The sequence below is a fragment of the Lissotriton vulgaris genome, chromosome 10 (assembly GCF_964263255.1).
Source record: "Lissotriton vulgaris chromosome 10, aLisVul1.2, whole genome shotgun sequence".
Taxonomy (NCBI): domain Eukaryota; kingdom Metazoa; phylum Chordata; class Amphibia; order Caudata; family Salamandridae; genus Lissotriton; species Lissotriton vulgaris.
The window spans coordinates 237,514,126-237,539,093 of record NC_141698.1 but is presented as its reverse complement, the minus strand read 5'-3'; the positions used below and the strand labels follow the sequence as shown (position 1 = coordinate 237,539,093).

General features: G+C 45.5%; 1 protein-coding gene across 1 annotated transcript in view; it reads left to right on the top strand.

The window, feature by feature from the left end:
- Positions 1–24,968, top strand: part of ABCB8 (ATP binding cassette subfamily B member 8) — a 512,951-nt gene that overhangs the window by 276,363 nt on the left and 211,620 nt on the right. Inside the window, exon 8 of the mRNA XM_086940923.1 lies at positions 20,929–21,026. Within this exon, the coding sequence (XP_086797049.1) occupies positions 20,929–21,026 (98 nt within the window). The remainder of the gene's footprint in view (positions 1–20,928; positions 21,027–24,968) is intronic.

Here is a 24,968-nt window from a genome sequence, read left to right as displayed (position 1 = left end):
ATTCTGTACACCTCTGTGGTGAGTCCAAAGCCCTCCATCAAGGTATCTTTAATGAGGTCATATGACACAGCATCCGCCCCAAGTAAGAGTCAGGAGTGTCCCCCTCACTTTCCTAAAAACAGCTCCCAGAGTAGAGAGCCCCAATACTTCTGGCTGAGTTTCCTCATCTTACAAGCTAGTGGCGTAACGAAACTTGAGGGGGCCCCCTGCAAAGTACATGGATGGGGCTCCCCCCCATTCTCCGCGCCACTCAAGATTTCTCAGGCAAGCCACCTGCCATACTGTAGGGGCTATTGCTACTCCACTGGTACCAATAGGGCCGTTATAAGTAACCCTGGATGGTGGAGTTAACAGTTGGGCTTAGTCTGCCTGCAGTCTATCATAGGTGGTGGTCTATCCACTACAGGGACCCTGCCATCAGTACGCAGGGGAAGTTTGCCCTATTTTAGGTGGGTTTTCTGATGCAGACTCCTGTCAGGATATGCAACATTGGGCCCACTCTTTGTTCGGTCTTGCCAAAACTGCATCCACTGCTCCTGCTCTTTCACACCTCCTTACTCCCTCTTGCTTTCTATCTCTTCCATTCCATTATTTCTGAGCATCCTATCTTTTCTTCATTCTCATCCCAGCCTGTTTCTTTCTATTCTCTATCACTTTTATCTCCAACTTTTTCTCTCCCATCCCGTCAAAATCATTCCACTATGCTTCTACTGTCTCCTGTGCAGTATTTCTCTCCCTTTCTCTGCTCTTTTTATGCTATCTGCTTTGTATTCCCTTCGCCCATTTTCTCACCCTCTCCGTTCCCTACCTCTTTTCTTCTTTTATACCCTAGCTGACCTTGTCCCTATAGCACCTTGTGATTTCTTTCCTTCATACTTTCTCGCTGGGTCCCTTGATTAGCGCTTCCAGTGCATTCTTATGCTCTTCACCAATCTAGTACAGACCTTATTGCCCTTCTTCTTTCTCATACTCTCCCAGAACCCCTAGCCTCACAGGTTGTATTTGTTTACTCCAGAGTCTTCACTGGTGTCTCTATAGAGGCCAGATGGTGCCTGTTCCCCAGTGCTATTTGTCCTGGCTCTAGTAGTGCCCTCCACCACAGCTGATTAATGTATTGTGGGACGACACAGAAAAAGCAGACACTGCACCTTGCCACACACATTAAATTGTCCAACAACCATTAGTTGCAAATCAGTGCTGTTTGTTTACATTGTTTGAATCTCTCTCTCTCTTTCTTTCTCTCCATCTACATACACACACCCAAACACATGCAAAAAGGCCACTGATGGAGGAGAGGATTTTGCTGGAATGGAGTACACATTCTTACCTCTGACCCACCACAGGCACTTTTTGTTTTGGACCATTTATAATAGCCTTGTTCAAACCCCTTCACTTCCCTTATCACTCATACAGCATTCTCGTTGTATTCTGTACAGTGACATAGCAATGTTGTCGTGGACTCTTATGCAAACAAGAAAAAGATCCCCCACCAGGTCAATACCTCATACCCAGAGACATCCACATTGACACAGCTCCCAAAACCCCCAGGCATATTCCAACATAGGAAAAGGTGAAAAAGAATATATTGCATAAGGTGCATCTATTAGGTCAGCACATTGGCTTAAATGGGATGTACACTTTTTTGTGGTTAGAGTTCGTTTATCAACATTTTCCATCACCTGTGACATTCTACATTAGTAAACCTGGTCTTGAAATCTCTCCCTGCTGCCTTTTAATTTTGCTAATTCATTAGAGTTTATACTCTGATAATAAATTGTAAGGCTTTTAACACATGCAAATGTCTGTTACCATTCTTGGAAAGATGTGTTTAAACAGTACATTGTTGTATTTCCTGGATGCTAACTACTGTCTCTGCCTGCTTTTTCAACCTCCACGCCACTACCTCACAAAGCCATTTACTGTTAAGCACCACTATCGATTAAGGACAAAATCACCCCAAAAAATAAGCTATGTTCCAACCCCACACCACCTTCCCAATAACTCACTTAAAAATACTCTGCAGAGGTCTGATCCATTTAATGTTTGACAACAGCCCTTGAAACAGACTTCCTGTAGAGCATCAAAACCCATCCAACCTGCTACTATTCAGAGAACAACTCGAGGATCTCCTGCCAACACCCAACCTTCCAACTCAAGACTCATAAGTTTCCCCAACTCCTGCCTTGTCGATCATCAGCCCAAAAGTAAGACCTACCTCTTTCTTCAACCTTCTGTCCTGCAGAAACAATCCAAGGTGTCTTACCCAAATTTCTCTAAATCGATAAAGACAAAGACAACCAGTCACAAACATAACCTTTCACACGGGGCAGCCTTCTCTTTCAGGGTGTCAGAAAGACTGACAGACAGACACACATTCACTGTAGAGTGCGTCCCAGCACTTCTCTTGTCAATTGACAGAGACCATGCATTTTATCGAGTGCATGAGCCTTTTTCTGTGTACTAGATAAGGTGGGTCTGGGTACACAATTCAAAACATGGGAATTGTGCAACTATTCTAACCCCGCAGCTCGGAGGCTGAGCAGGACTTTCACTTCATCATAAAGAAATGGACTGACATCCTCCACAAAGTGCACACCTCCTCATTCTGTGCCTCAGCTAAAGAAGCAATGCATAAGATTACACACTATTAGTACTACACCCCAGCCAGAAGGTGAAATGGAAACTCAACAGTCCTAATGGCTGTTAAAGCAACTTCGGCCACCCAGACACACTGACTTGTGTCCTCTGGTTCTGTCCCAAACTCATATGCTACTAGTAGGTCGTCTGTAAGATATCAATGAAATGTTTGCAACAGATATACCCTGTCTTTCTAGCTACGTCCTACTGAGCCTCACCAATGCCCAAACACACCCTGTACCCTCTAACAAAGGCAAAGCAATAATAACAGGTTTTGGCTTTATGTGGGGCTAAACATGTCATCAAAACCAAATGGGGCACAGATACATTGTCGTCTCACTTTGACTGGCTGCATAAACTGTGGGACCTCACAGGGATGGACAAGCTTACTGCTTCCCGGCAGAACAAGTTGCTACACTTTGACAAAATGAGGGGCCCATGCATCCAATATCTGGCACAGGACTTCTGGGAATTTACTAGTCCTCTTTACTTAGGAGTACACCACCTTACAGGACGAGGGGGCACGCCTAATCAGCAAGACAAAGACTGACTGCAGTGGGTATGACCGACTAAACAACTAACCCAACACTTAGACAACATCGACCTCCTTGACTCCCATCAGTCTGGCTTTAGAAAAGGATGCAGCACTGAAACCGCGATCCTCAACATCATTGACGATATCCATAAATCACTAGACTCAGACCATTGCTGCCTTCTCATTCTCCTAGACCTATCAGCAGCTTTTGACACGGTAGACCACAAACTTCTCATTAAGGCTCTCCAAGAATGAGCCGGACTTGGCGAGGCGGTCCTCTAATGGCTCTCATCCTTCTTACACAACCGCACCAAAAGAATCAAAATCAAAAACTTTGCATCCGATCTGCATCCATTCAACAAGGGAGTCCCGCAAGGTTCAGTGCTCTCTCCACAACCTTTCAACATCTACATGGAACCCCTCACCAAACTACTCAAAAAAGCCAAAATCTGCTTCCATCTTTATGAAGACAATACGCAGATCTACCTGGAATCCTCCTCCATCAAGGACATCGAAAGACTCAACGACATACTGAGAGATGTCCAAAATTGGCTGTCTAGCAACCACCTTAAACTAAATCCGGATAAAACCGAAGTTCTCCTCATCTCGAACAAAGAGGAGAACCCCCAAATTGCTGAATGGCTAAAAGCCATCGATGCGCTCTATGGGAACCTCACCCTGGCCGACTGTTTCAAATCTCTAGGTATCACGCTAGACCTGAAACTGGACATGAACTCACACATCAAGAAGTCAGCCAGGAGCGCCTTCCTCAACCTAAAACTACTGAACAAAATAAAACCTTTCATCCCGTCCAATAATCTCAAACAGGCCACCCAAGCATTGATGTTGTCAAGACTAGACTATGGAAATACAGTCCTCCCAGGAGTAGCAAAATCACATCTTGCCCCCTCAAAACAACGCTCAACGCTGCAGCAAGAATCGTCACCAGAATCAAGAAATTTGATCACATTTCTCCGGCACTCAGAGAACCTAAATGGCTCCCAGTGGAAATGCGGGCTAGCTTCAGAACAGCCTGCCTCACACACAAAGCCTTACACACAGGCAGATCTGAATATTTGGCAGTCAAACTCAAAAAAGCCAGTCAGACCAGGAACCTGAGAAGCTCGAACTCTCTTCTACTCATCCAGCGGAAAACTCAGAAACAAAAAACTGCGACTCGATCCTTTGCCGGGAGCGCACCCAAAATCTGGAACTCTATTCCTCCCCACATCAGAACTATTACCTCCTTTGCAAAATTTAAAAGCCAGCTCAAAGTCCTGTTCCTCAACCGTTCCCTAGGAAACAGATAGGAGCAGCCAGAGTGTGGAAACAGTCACCTCTCACAGCTGCGACTCTATGTCCACAAGCCGCAAAACTGAACTCGCCGTTAATCGACCTACACTATTCTGTATTTTGTAATTCTCTGCATCGTAACTGTTGTAAAGCGCTCCTATACCCTCTGGTCAGTCAAGCGCTATATAAAACTTCTTAAATAAATAAAATAAACTAAAAGACCCAGCCTGCTGACACTGAATATGTTGCGAAAGAGCTAATACTGGCAAGAGCGGCTATCATCCGGGTGACAACCCCTGATATTTTATTGCTTCCATCTCGCCTTTCCCAGTCCCCCGGTATCCTCCCTTACTCGCCTTCTATCTCCTTCTTCTGTTCTCCCACTGTTCTACCTCATCAGCCTTTGGATTTAGGTAAGAGTATTTGTTCCTGGATGAATTAATTAAAAGATCTGAACCATAAAAGATCAATTGGTCGGCAAAATATTTACATTTTAACATTATTAATATAATATTCCATCAACCCAAGTAAAATTCAAACTGGTGTACTAACTCGCAGCTGCTGTCACCTCCGTCTTTCAAAACTACGTGCCTGCTGTTTTTGAGAACTACACATTAGGTAGCAGTGGCTAGAGCTGAACATGTGGGACACCTCAGTTAAGAGAGCGTTGGCATCCTGTCATGGCGTCAGCCCCACAGTGTCATGGATAGCGTGTGCTTCAGCCAAGGCGACAATAACTTCCGGTGTCTGCATGAACCCAGAGGGACCCAAAGGGGATGCCGTCTGAACCAGTACTCCATTTATTATTCCATTATGACTGCCTGGGAGACACCCCCTTTTAAAAAAAACTATTTAGTTTCCTTCCATACCTTTCAACCGTACACCACTAGGATAGAAGGGCTTAAACCAAGTCTCTGATGTCAACATATCAATGCATTGAATATAACAGGAGGATTCTGTTTTTACACAGAGTAGAAAGAAGCCTTCAAGCTGCCTATGTGCACATGCATGTGATTGGGGCCCAGGAGGATGAACATGGACACTGGAATGTAGAAAAACATCTGCCGTCATCCCTAGTTTACAAAGGTTCATCTGTGGCCCTGAGAGTTGTACCCAAAAGCAATGAATGCAGAAGACATATGTACACGTGCACAAGGGGCCCTGAGACTTGTACACATAGAACTGTTAAATAGGTCACATTCACCCCAAGACTACACATGCAGTTGTTAGCTTGCATGTTTAACACAAAGCCGGTAAGGGGAAAGGGGCAACTATCACTTGTGTGTACACCTGCTTATGGATATACAGAGGTCAGCAGGAAAATAATCTTTAGGGCCTATCTCACCCGTCTCCCCACTCTCCTCCTCACATTTACCTGCATTAACAGGACGTGTTTTAGAATGTGACATATCTCTTGTTCCCTGAAGAGAAAGTAGGAACCTATGGTCATAGCAGCTATAAAGTGACCCCATTACAAGAGACCCCTTCAGGCATCCCTTTGGGTGTTGGGACTTTAGGTCTGCACTCAGCTGAAAGCCTGTCCTGGTGGCCTATGTCAAGCTTTACTGGTCCATCTTGGCATTCTCCAATAGCTCATGTTTGACACCCAGCATCCACTGTGTACTCTGGGGGGCAGAGGTCGTGCCCTCTCACCCCCCTCCTCCCTAGGCCCTGGTATACTAGGTGTCCAGCTGTCAGCATGTCACTGACTTTCAGCCTGCCCTGATTTGTTCAAGAGTGCCATGCATGCTGGATGAAAAGTCTGACTCTGAAACTTTAATCTGGTTTCCTAGACCCAAAGTAGCAGCATAGCTCTGCTTTTTTGATCAAGCTTAGAGTCTGAGTGCTTTCCACTCGCTCTCTGCTGTGCCAACCATAAATGCTGGCCCCCTTTTGGTGGACTGCTTTCCAAAGTCCCACCCCAGGCTGCTTGGTTGTTGCCCAGGGGATTTCACTAAGAGAACAATGTTGTTGGCCATGATGGTACTTTCATGGTTTCTCCTGTTGCAGCGTGTAATAGTCTCTCCTCTTAACTGCATTGCGTCTTGCTAAAGCCCCGCCTCCCCCAATCCTCCCGCTGCTCGTGCGATGGAATTCCATCACCATAGTTTTGAAAAGGTTAATACGTTGCGCTATGTTTATGGCAGATTATTCACACATAAATACCAAAGCTATCTCTTTAAAAACAAAGAGTGCTAGATATCATGAGGACAGTTTAGGTTTTGGATGTAGCTTGACACAACCCCACTCCAAATAATTCCAGGACACTTAATACCACATAATTACTATCCACATTATTCCACAGGACCCATGCCACATAATTCCAATACACACATTCACTCCACACCACACAATTCCAAGCCACACAATTACACAACTAACTAATTCAATCCAACCCACATGATTCCACAACAAACCACATGCATATACTCTGTAGCAAATAAGTAAAAAGCATTGCCATTTACAATGCCAATAGCTCCAACACAAACAAATGCGAGGACTATTGCATTTCCAATGCTTGCGTGCCTTCCAATGCGTCCCAGCAGAGTCTTATTCCTGGAGCTGCAATCCTTCTCCTGGCAAAGAGATGTTTTAACTCCTTCGACGCTCATGACGAGCTCAGCTCGTCATGAGCCACGGTGCTAGTGTGCCCATGACGAGCTCAGCTCGTCATGACCGTTGAAACGCTCGCACGCTGGGCTAATTCCCCTGCTCTGTGAGCGTTCTAAAGGAAAGGGTGTGGTCATGACGAGCCCAGCTCGCCATGAGCCCACAACCACCGTGCTGCATGACGAGCTGAGCTTGTCATGAGCACGGGGCACTGTGCGCACCCCAATCCCCCCAACACAGCGGGGGAATGTGCCCCGCAGGGAAGGTGCTAAGGCATGGGCAAAGTGGGCTCTGGCCCAGGGCCCCGGCCATTCAGGGGGCCCCCTCATAGAGCTAACTCTTTTCTGCAGAGTCTTGTCCTGGCGACCTTGAGTAATGCATAGACAGTTTGTGTTTGTTTTACATACCATTTTTCTTTAATTCATTTTTAATGTGGGTGATGTGTGAAAATCTATTACAGACATTTTACTGAGAAATGTGTTTGTTTCATGCAAAATCCATAAAAAAAGGTTATTTTAGATCAAAAGGACCTGAAATATGAGAAATGGGAGGGTGACACAGAGGTTATTTGCAGTAACATTAGTGAGCTGCTGCTGTGTTACAATATTGAAAACACTAGTTACTATCCCTTAATATTAGATGTAAACACATTTGAATTTACAATAGTGTGCTTGTGCACTGTCAGTGACCTGGCCAAAGGGTGCATGAAAGAGCTGAAATAGGATCATAAATTCAAAGCTGTTCCAAACAGGAGACCCCAAAATAATTTGGCCCTGGCCCCCAAAAATCCTTACAATGTCTCTGTCACCTCTGTGCTGCCTCAGAGGAGCAAAGCCCTGTGGAGACTGCTGTCTCTGGGGTCCCCACCCCCATCCCTTTTCTGGGCCTGGGTCTGGCTCTGACTGAAGAGAAACAATGTAACTTGTTACTTTGTTTCTCTTCAGTCAGCAGGAGCTCAGAGCAGGCTGCAGACAGCCTGCACCTGCTTTTTAGGGAGAGAGGCTTGCTTTAGCTGCAAGCCTCCCTCTCACAGCTCACACCGAAGAGCTGAGGGGGCCCCCTTCATTTACTGAAGAGTAGGGGCTGCGGGGGCGTTTGTTACGCCTCTGTTACAAGCCCTCTCAAAGGCTGTAAAGCACTTGGTGATATCATTGCCTCCTACATATTTGGGGACAATACCTTTGGGAATTTCAGGGCTAAACGCTTAATCTTTCTCCATATTTGAGATTTTGCCTCCACCAGAGATGGGTCCTATTCCCATCTCAGCTCTTTCTTTTTCTATCGCTTTGATTTTAGCCTCCAGAGCTATTATCCTAGCTAGTTTTAGAAGATCAGGATCTTCCTTTTCTATATCATCTGGGTTACTACCAGCGTACTCCCAGTAGGAGTGCTGTCAGCAGGGGAATCTGAGGACTAGTCATACTCACTGACCTTTCTATCCACTGAACCATTGGGGCTTCCATTCATTGCCATGGCTCTATCATGCTCAGCAAAAAAAGGTTTTGTAGATGTGCTATAGTAGATTTAGATCCCATGGCAAGGTTCCATGCTTTACAGAGGTCCTTAAGCAGGGCCGGACTGGGAACCACAACCGGCCCTGGCAAAGTGCTAGGCAGCCCCCCCCCCCCCCCCCCCCTCCCCACTCCGGCGAGGGGGGCGGCTGAGCACTTTGTCGGGCTGTTTTTCTGCAGTTTTGTTACAGGGCCGATTTTGCAGCTATGCTGCAAAAACGGCCCTGTAACAAAACCGGCCCCCAGGGGCCCAAAACCGGCCCCCACCTGTGCGGCGCACCGGGGGATTGCCCGGTGCCCGCTATGGCCAGTCCGGGCCTGGTTGGGTCAGTTTAAGTTTCTTGAAAGGAGCCAGGTTGAGCACCTGTTTAGTAACCTGTCTCAGAACATGGTATTAGATCAGTTGGGACCTTTTTAGGAATAAAAAAAAAATTATAATGCTTTGTTTTTAAAGCCTAATTATCTAGGATAACTTTTAAATTCGAATGAATTAGACCAGGGGAGTTAGCTAAAGGCCCTTACAGTTCAAATTAGCACATTTTGAAAAATCAACAAAATTGCCAAAATAATCCTTTAACTAATGCCAATTGTGGATTTACTTCATGGAGTCACCTGTTGACCAAGTGATATCCGCATGCACAGTCATGTATCCCACTGCTGCTACCAATGTAGAAAGCTGGCTCTCTATACAGTGTACCAAAACGAGGTACACTTTGTGTGTGCAGAGAGTCCAGGTAACCCTTTTTGGTTTATAGAGGCAAAAATAAAAACAATAAATGCTCACTTTTGGGGTAGTGTGGGCGATCAGTTTAGGCTAATCAGATTGTAGTGGTAAGCATTTATGTACTCACAGAGGCAATAAATGGGAGACACACTCAAATAATAAATCTGAGTTCAATTTAGAAAAATACATCATATTTTTATTTAAATTTTGATACCAAGAACTTTATCAGGTAAGTATTTTTTTAAATATTGAATTTCATAAATAAGCAAAATTGTCACTTGAATGCATTTTTACGCGTAATGCTTTCCTATGGGAGAAAAAAGCATAGGGTATACAGGACTTGCAGTAGGTTTCCAGGGGTCCCCTTCAGGACTAAAGGTGGTAGGAGAGTAAGATTCAAAGTACTATCAGCGGTTAGAGTTAACCTGCCCTTGGGCATCTGGGTGCAGAGATGCTGGTCAGGTTGGTAGGGACTTGGGGACAGGTCGGTAGCTCTCAATGGGGGAGCTTGATTCTCAAGGGTCCTGGAAGTAAGGCAGCACTATTGGTTCTCTTTACCCTGGGATGGGACGCTCAGGTGCAGAGGGGTTTGGTCAACTGGGCTGGTGCAACAAAGGACCTGGCAGTTGTCTATCTCGCCCTTTGAGGATGCAAAAATGACGGCAGGAGGGCTGTTGAAGCCCCAACTGGACTTAAACAGGCCTTGGTTGTTGCAAGGGGTCAAGTACCCCTGGTAGTGGTGCTGTATGTCTCCGGATGGTCCTGGCGTCTTCTCACTTGGTGGAGAGACGGATCTGACCATCCAGAGAATGCTGATCTCTTCCTGAGTGGCTGCTTTATCGGTACAACTAGCGAGCAGCAGTATGGTAAACTGGACTCTGCTGTTTCGATGCCTGTGGACTGCAGGGGAGTAGCTCCTCTACTCCAAGGGATACTGCTGTCAATTTGTGAAGAGCTGACAGTCTACTGGGGGTCTTGGTACAGTTTCAACTGCAGGATGAGTCGGTTTCTTCACGATTGTCAAAACTAGTGCAGGAGGCAGGGTCTGGCACCAAAAGTCCCCATTAAGTCTTTCATTCTTGTAGTAGCTTCTCTTCCTTGTTGTCTGCTTCTAGGTCCTTAAAATCTAAGCGCTGGCATCAGAGGGGCCACCAGAATACTCAATTTAGGGTGTTAAGTGGGTAGTGACAGGTAGTAGCCAATAGGCTACTTACCTTCAGGGTGCCTACACCTCTATATGACCACTTCCTGTGGGAATTGGGCATAACCCTGATGCAGTGAGCATAATTCCACCAAAAACCAAAGTGATGGAATTCTTATTTTCGTGTTAACATCCGGTATCCCACCTTCGGGACAAAGACTGACTGCAGTGGGTATGACCGACTAAACAACTAACCCAACACTTAGACAACATCGACCTCCTTGACTCCCATCAGTCTGGCTTTAGAAAAGGATGCAGCACTGAAACCGCGATCCTCAACATCATTGACGATATCCATAAATCACTAGACTCAGACCATTGCTGCCTTCTCATCCTCCTAGACCTATCAGCAGCTTTTGACACGGTAGACCACAAACTTCTCATTAAGGCTCTCCAAGAATGAGCCGGACTTGGCAAGGCGGTCCTCTAATGGCTCTCATCCTTCTTACACAACCGCACCAAAAGAATCAAAATGAAAAACTTTGCATCCGATCTGCATCCATTCAACAAGGGAGTCCCGCAAGGTTCAGTGCTCTCTCCACAACCTTTCAACATCTACATGGAACCCCTCACCAAACTACTCAAAAAAGCCAAAATCTGCTTCCATCTTTATGAAGACAATACGCAGATCTACCTGGAATCCTCCTCCATCAAGGACATCGAAAGACTCAACGACATACTGAGAGATGTCCAAAATTGGCTGTCTAGCAACCACCTTAAACTAAATCCGGATAAAACCGAAGTTCTCCTCATCTCGAACAAAGAGGAGAACCCCCAAATTGCTGAATGGCTAAAAGCCATCGATGCGCTCTATGGGAACCTCACCCTGGCCGACTGTTTCAAATCTCTAGGTATCACGCTAGACCTGAAACTGGACATGAACTCACACATCAAGAAGTCAGCCAGGAGCGCCTTCCTCAACCTAAAACTACTGAACAAAATAAAACCTTTCATCCCGTCCAATAATCTCAAACAGGCCACCCAAGCATTGATGTTGTCAAGACTAGACTATGGAAATACAGTCCTCTCAGGAGTAGCAAAATCACATCTTGCCCCCTCAAAACAGCGCTCAACGCTGCAGCAAGAATCGTCACCAGAATCAAGAAATTTGATCACATTTCTCCGGCACTCAGAGAACCTAAATGGCTCCCAGTGGAAATGCGGGCTAGCTTCAGAACAGCCTGCCTCACACACAAAGCCTTACACACAGGCAGATCTGAATATTTGGCAGTCAAACTCAAAAAAGCCAGTCAGACCAGGAACCTGAGAAGCTCGAACTCTCTTCTACTCATCCAGCGGAAAACTCGGAAACAAAAAACTGCGACTCGATCCTTTGCCGGGAGCGCACCCAAAATCTGGAACTCTATTCCTCCCCACATCAGAACTATTACCTCCTTTGCAAAATTTAAAAGCCAGCTCAAAGTCCTGTTCCTCAACCGTTCCCTAGGAAACAGATAGGAGCAGCCAGAGTGTGGAAACAGTCACCTCTCACAGCTGCGACTCTATGTCCACAAGCCGCAAAACTGAACTCGCCGTTAATCGACCTACACTATTCTGTATTTTGTAATTCTCTGCATCGTAACTGTTGTAAAGCGCTCCTATACCCTCTGGTCAGTCAAGCGCTATATAAAACTTCTTAAATAAATAAAATAAACTAAAAGACCCAGCCTGCTGACACTGAATATGTTGCGAAAGAGCTAATACTGGCAAGAGCGGCTATCATCCGGGTGACAACCCCTGATATTTTATTGCTTCCATCTCGCCTTTCCCAGTCCCCCGGTATCCTCCCTTACTCGCCTTCTATCTCCTTCTTCTGTTCTCCCACTGTTCTACCTCATCAGCCTTTGGATTTAGGTAAGAGTATTTGTTCCTGGATGAATTAATTAAAAGATCTGAACCATAAAAGATCAATTGGTCAGCAAAATATTTACATTTTAACATTATTAATATAATATTCCATCAACCCAAGTAAAATTCAAACTGGTGTACTAACTCGCAGCTGCTGTCACCTCCGTCTTTCAAAACTACGTGCCTGCTGTTTTTGAGAACTACACATTAGGTAGCAGTGGCTAGAGCTGAACATGTGGGACACCTCAGTTAAGAGAGCGTTGGCATCCTGTCATGGCGTCAGCCCCACAGTGTCATGGATAGCGTGTGCTTCAGCCAAGGCGACAATAACTTCCGGTGTCTGCATGAACCCAGAGGGACCCAAAGGGGATGCCGTCTGAACCAGTACTCCATTTATTATTCCATTATGACTGCCTGGGAGACACCCCCTTTTAAAAAAAACGATTTAGTTTCCTTCCATACCTTTCAACCGTACACCACTAGGATAGAAGGGCTTAAACCAAGTCTCTGATGTCAACATATCAATGCATTGAATATAACAGGAGGATTCTGTTTTTACACAGAGTAGAAAGAAGCCTTCAAGCTGCCTATGTGCACATGCATGTGATTGGGGCCCAGGAGGATGAACATGGCACTGGAATGTAGAAAAACATCTGCCGTCATCCCTAGTTTACAAAGGTTCATCTGTGGCCCTGAGAGTTGTACCCAAAAGCAATGAATGCAGAAGACATATGTACACGTGCACAAGGGGCCCTGAGACTTGTACACATAGAACTGTTAAATAGGTCACATTCACCCCAAGACTACACATGCAGTTGTTAGCCTGCATGTTTAACACAAAGCCGGTAAGGGGAAAGGGGCAACTATCACTTGTGTGTACACCTGCTTATGGATATACAGAGGTCAGCAGGAAAATAATCTTTAGGGCCTATCTCACCCGTCTCCCCACTCTCCTCCTCACATTTACCTGCATTAACAGGACGTGTTTTAGAATGTGACATATCTCTTGTTCCCTGAAGAGAAAGTAGGAACCTATGGTCATAGCAGCTATAAAGTGACCCCATTACAAGAGACCCCTTCAGGCATCCCTTTGGGTGTTGGGACTTTAGGTCTGCACTCAGCTGAAAGCCTGTCCTGGTGGCCTATGTCAAGCTTTACTGGTCCATCTTGGCATTCTCCAATAGCTCATGTTTGACACCCAGCATCCACTGTGTACTCTGGGGGGCAGAGGTCGTGCCCTCTCACCCCCCTCCTCCCTAGGCCCTGGTATACTAGGTGTCCAGCTGTCAGCATGTCACTGACTTTCAGCCTGCCCTGATTTGTTCAAGAGTGCCATGCATGCTGGATGAAAAGTCTGACTCTGAAACTTTAATCTGGTTTCCTAGACCCAAAGTAGCAGCATAGCTGTGCTTTTTTGATCAAGCTTAGAGTCTGAGTGCTTTCCACTCGCTCTCTGCTGTGCCAGCCATAAATGCTGGCCCCCTTTTGGTGGACTGCTTTCCAAAGTCCCACCCCAGGCTGCTTGGTTGTTGCCCAGGGGATTTCACTAAGAGAACAATGTTGTTGGCCATGATGGTACTTTCATGGTTTCTCCTGTTGCAGCGTGTAATAGTCTCTCCTCTTAACTGCATTGCGTCTTGCTAAAGCCCCGCCTCCCCCAATCCTCCCGCTGCTCGTGCGATGGAATTCCATCACCATAGTTTTGAAAAGGTTAATACGTTGCGCTATGTTTATGGCAGATTATTCACACATAAATACCAAAGCTATCTCTTTAAAAACAAAGAGTGCTAGATATCATGAGGACAGTTTAGGTTTTGGATGTAGCTTGACACAACCCCACTCCAAATAATTCCAGGACACTTAATACCACATAATTACTATCCACATTATTCCACAGGACCCATGCCACATAATTCCAATACACACATTCACTCCACACCACACAATTCCAAGCCACACAATTACACAACTAACTAATTCAATCCAACCCACATGATTCCACAACAAACCACATGCATATACTCTGTAGCAAATAAGTAAAAAGCATTGCCATTTACAATGCCAATAGCTCCAACACAAACAAATGCGAGGACTATTGCATTTCCAATGCTTGCGTGCCTTCCAATGCGTCCCAGCAGAGTCTTATTCCTGGAGCTGCAATCCTTCTCCTGGCAAAGAGATGTTTTAACTCCTTCGACGCTCATGACGAGCTCAGCTCGTCATGAGCCACGGTGCTAGTGTGCCCATGACGAGCTCAGCTCATCATGACCGTTGAAACGCTCGCACGCTGGGCTAATTCCCCTGCTCTGTGAGCGTTCTAAAGGAAAGGGTGTGGTCATGACAAGCCCAGCTCGCCATGAGCCCACAACCACCGTGCTGCATGACGAGCTGAGCTTGTCATGAGCACGGGGCACTGTGCGCACCCCAATCCCCCCAACACAGCGGGGGAATGTGCCCCGCAGGGAAGGTGCTAAGGCATGGGCAAAGTGGGCTCTGGCCCAGGGCCCCGGCCATTCAGGGGGCCCCCTCATAGAGCTAACTCTTTTCTGCAGAGTCTTGTCCTGGCGACCTTGAGTAATGCATAGACAGTTTGTGTTTGTTTTACATACCATTTTTCTTTAATTCATTTTTAATGTGGGTGATGTGTGAAAATCTATTACAGACATTTTACTGAGAAATGTGTTTGTTTCATGCAAAATCCATAAAAAAAGGTTATTTTAGATCAAAAGGACCTGAAATATGAGAAATGGGAGGGTGACACAGAGGTTATTTGCAGTAACATTAGTGAGCTGCTGCTGTGTTACAATATTGAAAACACTAGTTACTATCCCTTAATATTAGATGTAAACACATTTGAATTTACAATAGTGTGCTTGTGCACTGTCAGTGACCTGGCCAAAGGGTGCATGAAAGAGCTGAAATAGGATCATAAATTCAAAGCTGTTCCAAACAGGAGACCCCAAAATAATTTGGCCCTGGCCCCCAAAAATCCTTACAATGTCTCTGTCACCTCTGTGCTGCCTCAGAGGAGCAAAGCCCTGTGGAGACTGCTGTCTCTGGGGTCCCCACCCCCATCCCTTTTCTGGGCCTGGGTCTGGCTCTGACTGAAGAGAAACAATGTAACTTGTTACTTTGTTTCTCTTCAGTCAGCAGGAGCTCAGAGCAGGCTGCAGACAGCCTGCACCTGCTTTTTAGGGAGAGAGGCTTGCTTTAGCTGCAAGCCTCCCTCTCACAGCTCACACCGAAGAGCTGAGGGGGCCCCCTTCATTTACTGAAGAGTAGGGGCTGCGGGGGCGTTTGTTACGCCTCTGTTACAAGCCCTCTCAAAGGCTGTAAAGCACTTGGTGATATCATTGCCTCCTACATATTTGGGGACAATACCTTTGGGAATTTCAGGGCTAAACGCTTAATCTTTCTCCATATTTGAGATTTTGCCTCCACCAGAGATGGGTCCTATTACCATCTCAGCTCTTTCTTTTTCTATCGCTTTGATTTTAGCCTCCAGAGCTATTATCCTAGCTAGTTTTAGAAGATCAGGATCTTCCTTTTCTATATCATCTGGGTTACTACCAGCGTACTCCCAGTAGGAGTGCTGTCAGCAGGGGAATCTGAGGACTAGTCATACTCACTGACCTTTCTATCCACTGAACCATTGGGGCTTCCATTCATTGCCATGGCTCTATCATGCTCAGCAAAAAAAGGTTTTGTAGATGTGCTATAGTAGATTTAGATCCCATGGCAAGGTTCCATGCTTTACAGAGGTCCTTAAGCAGGGCCGGACTGGGAACCACAACCGGCCCTGGCAAAGTGCTAGGCAGCCCCCCCCCCCCCTCCCCACTCCGGCGAGGGGGGCGGCTGAGCACTTTGTCGGGCTGTTTTTCTGCAGTTTTGTTACAGGGCCGATTTTGCAGCTATGCTGCAAAAACGGCCCTGTAACAAAACCGGCCCCCAGGGGCCCAAAACCGGCCCCCACCTGTGCGGCGCACCGGGGGATTGCCCGGTGCCCGCTATGGCCAGTCCGGGCCTGGTTGGGTCAGTTTAAGTTTCTTGAAAGGAGCCAGGTTGAGCACCTGTTTAGTAACCTGTCTCAGAACATGGTATTAGATCAGTTGGGACCTTTTTAGGAATAAAAAAAAAATTATAATGCTTTGTTTTTAAAGCCTAATTATCTAGGATAACTTTTAAATTCGAATGAATTAGACCAGGGGAGTTAGCTAAAGGCCCTTACAGTTCAAATTAGCACATTTTGAAAAATCAACAAAATTGCCAAAATAATCCTTTAACTAATGCCAATTGTGGATTTACTTCATGGAGTCACCTGTTGACCAAGTGATATCCGCATGCACAGTCATGTATCCCACTGCTGCTACCAATGTAGAAAGCTGGCTCTCTATACAGTGTACCAAAACGAGGTACACTTTGTGTGTGCAGAGAGTCCAGGTAACCCTTTTTGGTTTATAGAGGCAAAAATAAAAACAATAAATGCTCACTTTTGGGGTAGTGTGGGCGATCAGTTTAGGCTAATCAGATTGTAGTGGTAAGCATTTATGTACTCACAGAGGCAATAAATGGGAGACACACTCAAATAATAAATCTGAGTTCAATTTAGAAAAATACATCATATTTTTATTTAAATTTTGATACCAAGAACTTTATCAGGTAAGTATTTTTTTAAATATTGAATTTCATAAATAAGCAAAATTGTCACTTGAATGCATTTTTACGCGTAATGCTTTCCTATGGGAGAAAAAAGCATAGGGTATACAGGACTTGCAGTAGGTTTCCAGGGGTCCCCTTCAGGACTAAAGGTGGTAGGAGAGTAAGATTCAAAGTACTATCAGCGGTTAGAGTTAACCTGCCCTTGGGCATCTGGGTGCAGAGATGCTGGTCAGGTTGGTAGGGACTTGGGGACAGGTCGGTAGCTCTCAATGGGGGAGCTTGATTCTCAAGGGTCCTGGAAGTAAGGCAGCACTATTGGTTCTCTTTACCCTGGGATGGGACGCTCAGGTGCAGAGGGGTTTGGTCAACTGGGCTGGTGCAACAAAGGACCTGGCAGTTGTCTATCTCGCCCTTTGAGGATGCAAAAATGACGGCAGGAGGGCTGTTGAAGCCCCAACTGGACTTAAACAGGCCTTGGTTGTTGCAAGGGGTCAAGTACCCCTGGTAGTGGTGCTGTATGTCTCCGGATGGTCCTGGCGTCTTCTCACTTGGTGGAGAGACGGATCTGACCATCCAGAGAATGCTGATCTCTTCCTGAGTGGCTGCTTTATCGGTACAACTAGCGAGCAGCAGTATGGTAAACTGGACTCTGCTGTTTCGATGCCTGTGGACTGCAGGGGAGTAGCTCCTCTACTCCAAGGGATACTGCTGTCAATTTGTGAAGAGCTGACAGTCTACTGGGGGTCTTGGTACAGTTTCAACTGCAGGATGAGTCGGTTTCTTCACGATTGTCAAAACTAGTGCAGGAGGCAGGGTCTGGCACCAAAAGTCCCCATTAAGTCTTTCATTCTTGTAGTAGCTTCTCTTCCTTGTTGTCTGCTTCTAGGTCCTTAAAATCTAAGCGCTGGCATCAGAGGGGCCACCAGAATACTCAATTTAGGGTGTTAAGTGGGTAGTGACAGGTAGTAGCCAATAGGCTACTTACCTTCAGGGTGCCTACACCTCTATATGACCACTTCCTGTGGGAATTGGGCATAACCCTGATGCAGTGAGCATAATTCCACCAAAAACCAAAGTGATGGAATTCTTATTTTCGTGTTAACATCCGGTATCCCACCTTCGGGTTGGAACTGCCCTGATGAGGAAAATGCCTCCTGACTAGCTAATTGTCCTGCCAGTCCTGCTACCAAATAGGCCGGGGGCACGGGGTGGCATTTCCTCTATTAAGGGGCGAAGCATGGATCACATATGAAAGGCGGCAGAGGCCTCTGAAGCCTTCTTCCTTGACATTTTAATTACTTAGCCATCCGGTTTGGAGGAGGTGACAACACCTCCGGCCAGAGCAGGCATTGTTTCTGACCTCAGAAAGCATGGGCTCTCACCTGCAGGGGTCATAAACCTGCCTGTGGTGGCAGGCTGGTCTACACCAATCAATCAGTACACTAGAGGAAGATGGGTTTTCAGGGGGCACCTCTAAGGTCATCACTAGTCAAATACATCACTAGAATCAATGTGGGCTTAATAATACGAGATGTTTGATACCAAATATATTTAGTTTCAGTGAAGCCATCATATAGCTGGGGAACTCGTAATCACCAGTGCTCAGTACATATTCTCAAGATGGTATCCCTGTTCACTGGCAATGTCCAAGAATCTACATGGACATCACAAGGGGATTTCTGCTTATACCCTCATGTATAATATAATGCACCCTGCCTTAAGGCTGTAGGAATGACTTACTTATATTACATGCAGTGTCTGCAGGCATGGCACACCTCCTGTGTGCCATGTTGTCTCTTCACTTTTCTCTGCACCATGTCACACAGCCTGCAATGGCAGTTTGCATGAGTGCTGTGAGGTGTCCCTTAGGGTGGCAGTTGCTTGGGACATACGTGTGTTGTTAAAGAAATTGCCAATGGGGGCAACAATTGTACAGTTAGTAGGAAAAGAGATCTGGCACTGGGGAACTGGATAACAAGAACCCAGTGCATGTCTGTCAAAATTGAATCAAATACCAGGCACAAAGTGGGGGTGACCATGTCAAAAATGGGTACTTTCCTACAGAATCTGAATGCTCTTTTCATATAAGTAGGTACTTTCCCCAACTCAACTTAAATCTTAGAAGTGGCTACCCCTACACACGAGATGTACCATGACACAAGCCATCATCACCAACTGACCGGACTACAGCAATGTCCTCTACGTAGGAATCCATTCACACCTTCTACTGAGAATTCAGACCATGAAGAATGCCGCAGCCAGAATCATCCTTGGCCTTCTCCAATGAACCCACATCACACCCCATCTCAGGAAACTCCACTGGCTCCCTGTACAGATGAGATGTCAATTCAAGCTGCCGACCCACGCACACAAGGCTCTATACAACCATGGACCCGCCTATATTAACCACCACCTGAACTTCCGCTAACCATTGTTCAGCCTCCCTTTAACTTGCTTTACTCCAAGTATCTACCTAAGCAGAATTGGAGGACGCTCTGTCTCCCAAATCGCTGCAAAGACTTGGAACAACCTCCCCATGCAACTCCGGACCATCACCTCACTTCTGGAATTCCGAATAGCCTTCAAGACCTGGCTGTTCTAATAAGCCCACAGGGCCTGCAAGCACCTGGATACCCTATCAGGTGATGAGCAGCACTTTATAAATCCTGATTGGTTGATTGATGGAGAAGCCAATTACTGGCAAACCTGGGGAGAACGTAAAGTAGAAGTGGACTTGATTTGTACATTTACATTTTATTTTTTTATATTTGTAATAAAGAGTTAAAAGAACATTGCAAATGGTAGATCAGCAATGCAAACTTTCTTTTTAACCTCCATACAAAATATCATATTTTCTCACATTTAATACTGCTGCCAGGCTATTCATGAGCATTTCCCAGTAAGTTTGAAGCCTTTGTAGTTTTCAACAGGCTAGATCTAGATCAACTATCAAGAAATCCTGTAGTGCAACAGTAAAAAACCCTAGGGCCACAATAGAAATATCCTGCTCCCCACAATAGGGATTTTGAAATGGTGCAGAGTTTAATGCTAAAGTATATTGACAGGTTGAGTACATCATAGAAAGCTGTATTATATCTTGCGCACCACACCTAGCTGATGAATCCCTCATGTTGATTTGTGCTAAACCTAGTAAGTGGAGGGCTGTACGTTTTTGCTCACATTGGTAGTTATACTGAAGTAAACACATGCCCACTGAGAACTAGTCTGTTCCACACCCACACACCGAACATGTCAAATAGGCCTTTTCTTCATGTGATAGGCTGAGTAACCTGTTGGCGACCGGGATTAACGAACACAATTACAGCTGTCCTGTTGGATTGGGACAACGTACATTACAACAAGCACTGGCTATGAAAGTAAGTTTGACTTTGAAGGAATGTTGTATGGTTAAATGAAGCATTGTAAGTAGATAGCACGGGAAAGGATATGTCTTTGTGTGGAAGCCAAGAACTGTAGAATAATATTGGTGTACATTAATAGGTCAGGTGACAGTTGTACTATCAAGCCACACCTAAACACCCATGAAAGTTAATAACTACCCTGCTCCCATCTGTGCCGCTGCAAGAGAAAAAAAACTCCTTAATTCTCTAGCTATCTAAAATACTTTTATAGCATTACAATGTCATATGTGTATGCCTGACAGTTGAAGCGCAGGCTGCTGGATAAATAAAATGATCACAACTGTGTGAACGGCAATCACTTTAAATGTGGAAGCACACAACTTCTGTCCAATCAAACCATGTACGCCTGGCTCCCAACTTGAGGGCAGAGCCAAAGCTCATCTCTAGTGATGGACCCATAATTGTATTGCAACAGCTACTCTGTCAAGCCAGACCATAAAACAATGGGATGTGACCCCTGTTCCTGACGTTTCTCTTTTTTTCTCGAGGCTTTACTCGGCCGAAGTGGATAAATCTTGCCAGGCAAACGAAGTGCTGGGAGTGGGCATCGCAGTCTTCCAAGGACTCTCCAATGTCACCCTGAACTGTGAGTACAGCGTTCCTCTTCACCTTCATTGTTAGGGTTTCCCTGATTTGTGTGTTTAGTGTCAAATCTCCACACTATTGCAAATTAGTCATTAATTCGATGGCATCTAAAGAGAAAACAAATTTGAAAGATCAAAGAAGAGGAGATCTCAGGTGAGTATATGATGGTATTGTAGAGGGACGAATGGACAAACTTGATGGGGATGGTGTTTTTCTTTTCAATCAAAATATATTTTTTACAAACATTCTGTTCACTTTCAAGCATCTGCTCCAACACTGCACCTCACCTATTCCACTTCTATTAATTTTCTATATTAATAACCCTAACCCAATACTTATTCAGTCTCAATCATGTTAGCATTCTGACATAGTTGTCCATAGCAAATATACCCAACCATAAAGCAAAACATTCCTACTAACATTTATTGCAAACTATGGGCCTGACTTAGATCTTGGCGGACGGGTTCCTCCGTCAGAATGGTGACGGATATCCCGTCCGCTGAAATATAAATCCCATAGGATATAATGGGATTGATTTATATTTTTGGTGAGCGGGATATTCGTCCTCGTTGTGACGGAGTAACCCGCCCATTGAGATCTAAATCAGGCTGTAAGCTTTTGTTCCAGGAGTCAGTGACTGCAAAGCCAGTACCGGTAGCCCCATAACAAAATATAAAGGCTTCACCAATTTCAGCAAAGTGAAAATTAAAATGTACTTCATAAGCTAATGCTGTATGTCACAAAACAACACTCACCTTTACTCAGAATTGTTGAATTCATTTGGAGAGAGCCCAGCTTAATTTTGAATAATCATTTGATCTCACAACCTCATCTCAGTCATTCTTCCTCTCTGCCAATGAACTATTTTTTCCACCTACTCACTCGTCATCAGCCTTTCTCTATCTGAGCCAATCATATACACACACACACTGACATTCACAACCTGTTCACACACATTTCCGATTCATACTCTCACCATATCCCCAGTTTCCCCCTAACCACCGTTGTCTCTGTTCTATCCACACCTATCATGTCCACCCTCACTCACTCATCGTACACTTCTTCTCATCCACTTTCCACACTTACATGGCATCATATCTATGACGTTATTATCTACCCTTCTCACGTACACGCTTGCACCTCATCCAGTCTGATACCCTATTGCCACTCAGACATGCTCCACCCCACATCTTTCTCTCGTTTCCCACCTTAACGTCACCCTCACTATTTTTCTGTCCAACGTGTAGTAGTTATTTGAATTCAGTGAAACCGAGAATGACGTAGTCACACATAAATATTCTAATGAGACTATTTAGAATTATCCTATATTGATCAGCCAAATGCTTTACAATGCTACTCAGAAGCATGTCCAAAAGCCATCAGGTATACTTACATTTACTATAGCAGAGGATAATTTTTTCTCCTCCTAGAAACTATCAAAAGGCTATTTCCCTTATTGCCTCCAGCTTCATTGAAAACACATCATGTGCCAAGGCTAAGGAGTCTCCTACTTGGCGGCTTCATCATTGAGGATGTGCTCTTGGAAAGGTATTACAAAAGTGGAGCTCACTGTCCTTAAAAGGAACAATGTTTTCCCGCCAGGTCACTCAGTTTTCTCGTAGCAAGTATTCCCCACAGCCTGTGAAACAATTACTAAATCGACGGGGGTCCCACCCTTTTCCCCTGGACACTATCTCTGATTTTACTGCCCTCAGGCTTTTTAAGGCTACTTACCATTTTGCCTTGTTCACTTTATCAGGTGCTCTCACATCTCTGTAGGTTGCAGCATGCCTGCCCCGTAGAGGGACGGGAAGACCCCCATGAAGAAGCATGACACTAAGGGATTCTTAGTGTGTGAGGGGTATTTTAAAAACACATAGTGTTTCCCATGACAATTCCTTAGGTTTAAACACAATTTTCCCACCACCTTCATTATGGCTTCCAACACAAGGAAGGATATATTGAAAAGTGGTAGAATTCCTTTGTTTAATTAAGGTCTGTATAGGAGGATGATTCTACTCTTACATCTCTTCACTCAGCCTCTTTGATTTTTTTGCCCCTCAGTTACTCCCAGGCCTCTGTACTCCAGCGTGGGCTGTCCTGCCAGAAAGACCTGCATGGGCAGGGGTAGGTGCAAAAGATAAGGACTGTGCACGTGTTGTATCTTTACAACTGCTATATGTCACATGGTGGTGGGCCAGCACACTGGGCTAGGATCATCATCTAACACACCCCAGGCTAAGGGCCAGCCTGGCCGCAGGTGGATGGTGACATTGTCAGGGTCCAAGAGGACTGGCACTGCTGGTGCTGGCCCGAAGCTGTGGAATGAGCTCTTTTAAGGTTAAAGAGAGATTCACAGCACTGATCAGCTGAAGAAACACCCAACGACTCCCCATTTTCCTACAGTTGAGTTTGAAAGCAGTATGATGCATTCACGTATCTAACTTCCCGGTTTTCGTGATCTCTGAATAAGTGGTGATGTTTATCTCACAACAGATAGCAGAAGCTTTGTGTGAGATACTGAGAGGCTCTGGGCTATTAATAAGAAGCTCGGACGACAGCATACGTGTCATACAAGACACTTCCCATGTCAGAAGATCATTGATGACTTGCTACCTCTTGTCACTGTGTGTTGAAGAAGCAGCATGATTTCGATGATGAAAGCAGAAAAGCATTAGCACCAGTACATTCCCTGTAATTCGTGCACTTGAGGTAAATCTGTGCCTATAGAGGTGGGAAACATGACACAACTTGAGTCTGGGCTCGTACTTTCTGCCATGAGCTCGTTTACTGTTCTGGATGCACCAGGAGTTCAAAGATGGGGTCAGGAATGCCAAAACAACCACACACACAGGAACTTGAGAGAACCTACTTTTCTGCTCATTCTTTGCATGTTGAAAGCCCTCCAGAATGTAGCCAGTTTGTTTCTATGAATCCCTGTTCATTGCTTATGACAACCGTGGTTTATAGTAACTATTGTCAACCTTATTGAATCCTGATTCTAGGTTGGATTCTAGTTCGAAGTCCCTCTAGTCATTACTGGTACAGCCTGCTAAATCATGCAGCATTGTTTGCATTAGCTTGGGTGGATTCACCTTTGAGTACTGAAGAAGGCTAAGTTCACAAACTCATTGGGAGCCTTTGCTAAAAATGGCAAATCTACCCCTGTTGCTGAAAACCAGTGGCCATATTATGAAAGTGCCCAGGGGGCGCAACAGGCATTTGTGCCCACTTTGCGTGCCCCCGGGGCACTTTGAGCATTACAGAAGGAGCCAGAGACGCTTGTGCATCCCCCTTCTGTAATACCAATAAAGCCGGAGCTCTTAAAGTGCCGGCGCTACCTTCAGAGGGCATTCCCTCATTTGCAAACCTGGCAATCCTTTGCCTCTGCGCCCCCACCGTATTAAAGACACGGGCTCGAACATTTTGAGGACATCCGGGGTAATGACGTCCCCTAATGATTATGTGGTCTGCACTTGGAAAATACGGGCACTGGGCTCAGTACACAAAAGACACAGAGTTCTGGCACAATTGCATAGGCGGCGGGTGCACATAGCATACCTGCAGGAGACGCACTTGAATGAATCAAAGGGGGCCAAAATGCTATGGAAATGGAAGGGCCAGCTCTTCGCCACTAAGTACTCTGCATTTTCCCGGGGGGCAGCCATTTGGATTAATAACACAGTCCCGTTTAAGCTCATTGAATCTAAGATAGACAGGGAAGGCCGCTACGTGCTTGCTAAGGGATTGCTGAATGGTGTGTGTGTAGTGCTTGGCTGCTTGTATGCCCCGAACGTGGAACAATCGCAGTTCTTTGCGGAATTAGGTAGGGCACTAACGGATTGGGTGGAGTATTATTGGATTATAGGTGGAGACTGCAATGCGGTACTAGATCTCACGCTCGACATATCTCATCCCCCTCTACATGCAGCTGAGAGTAGAA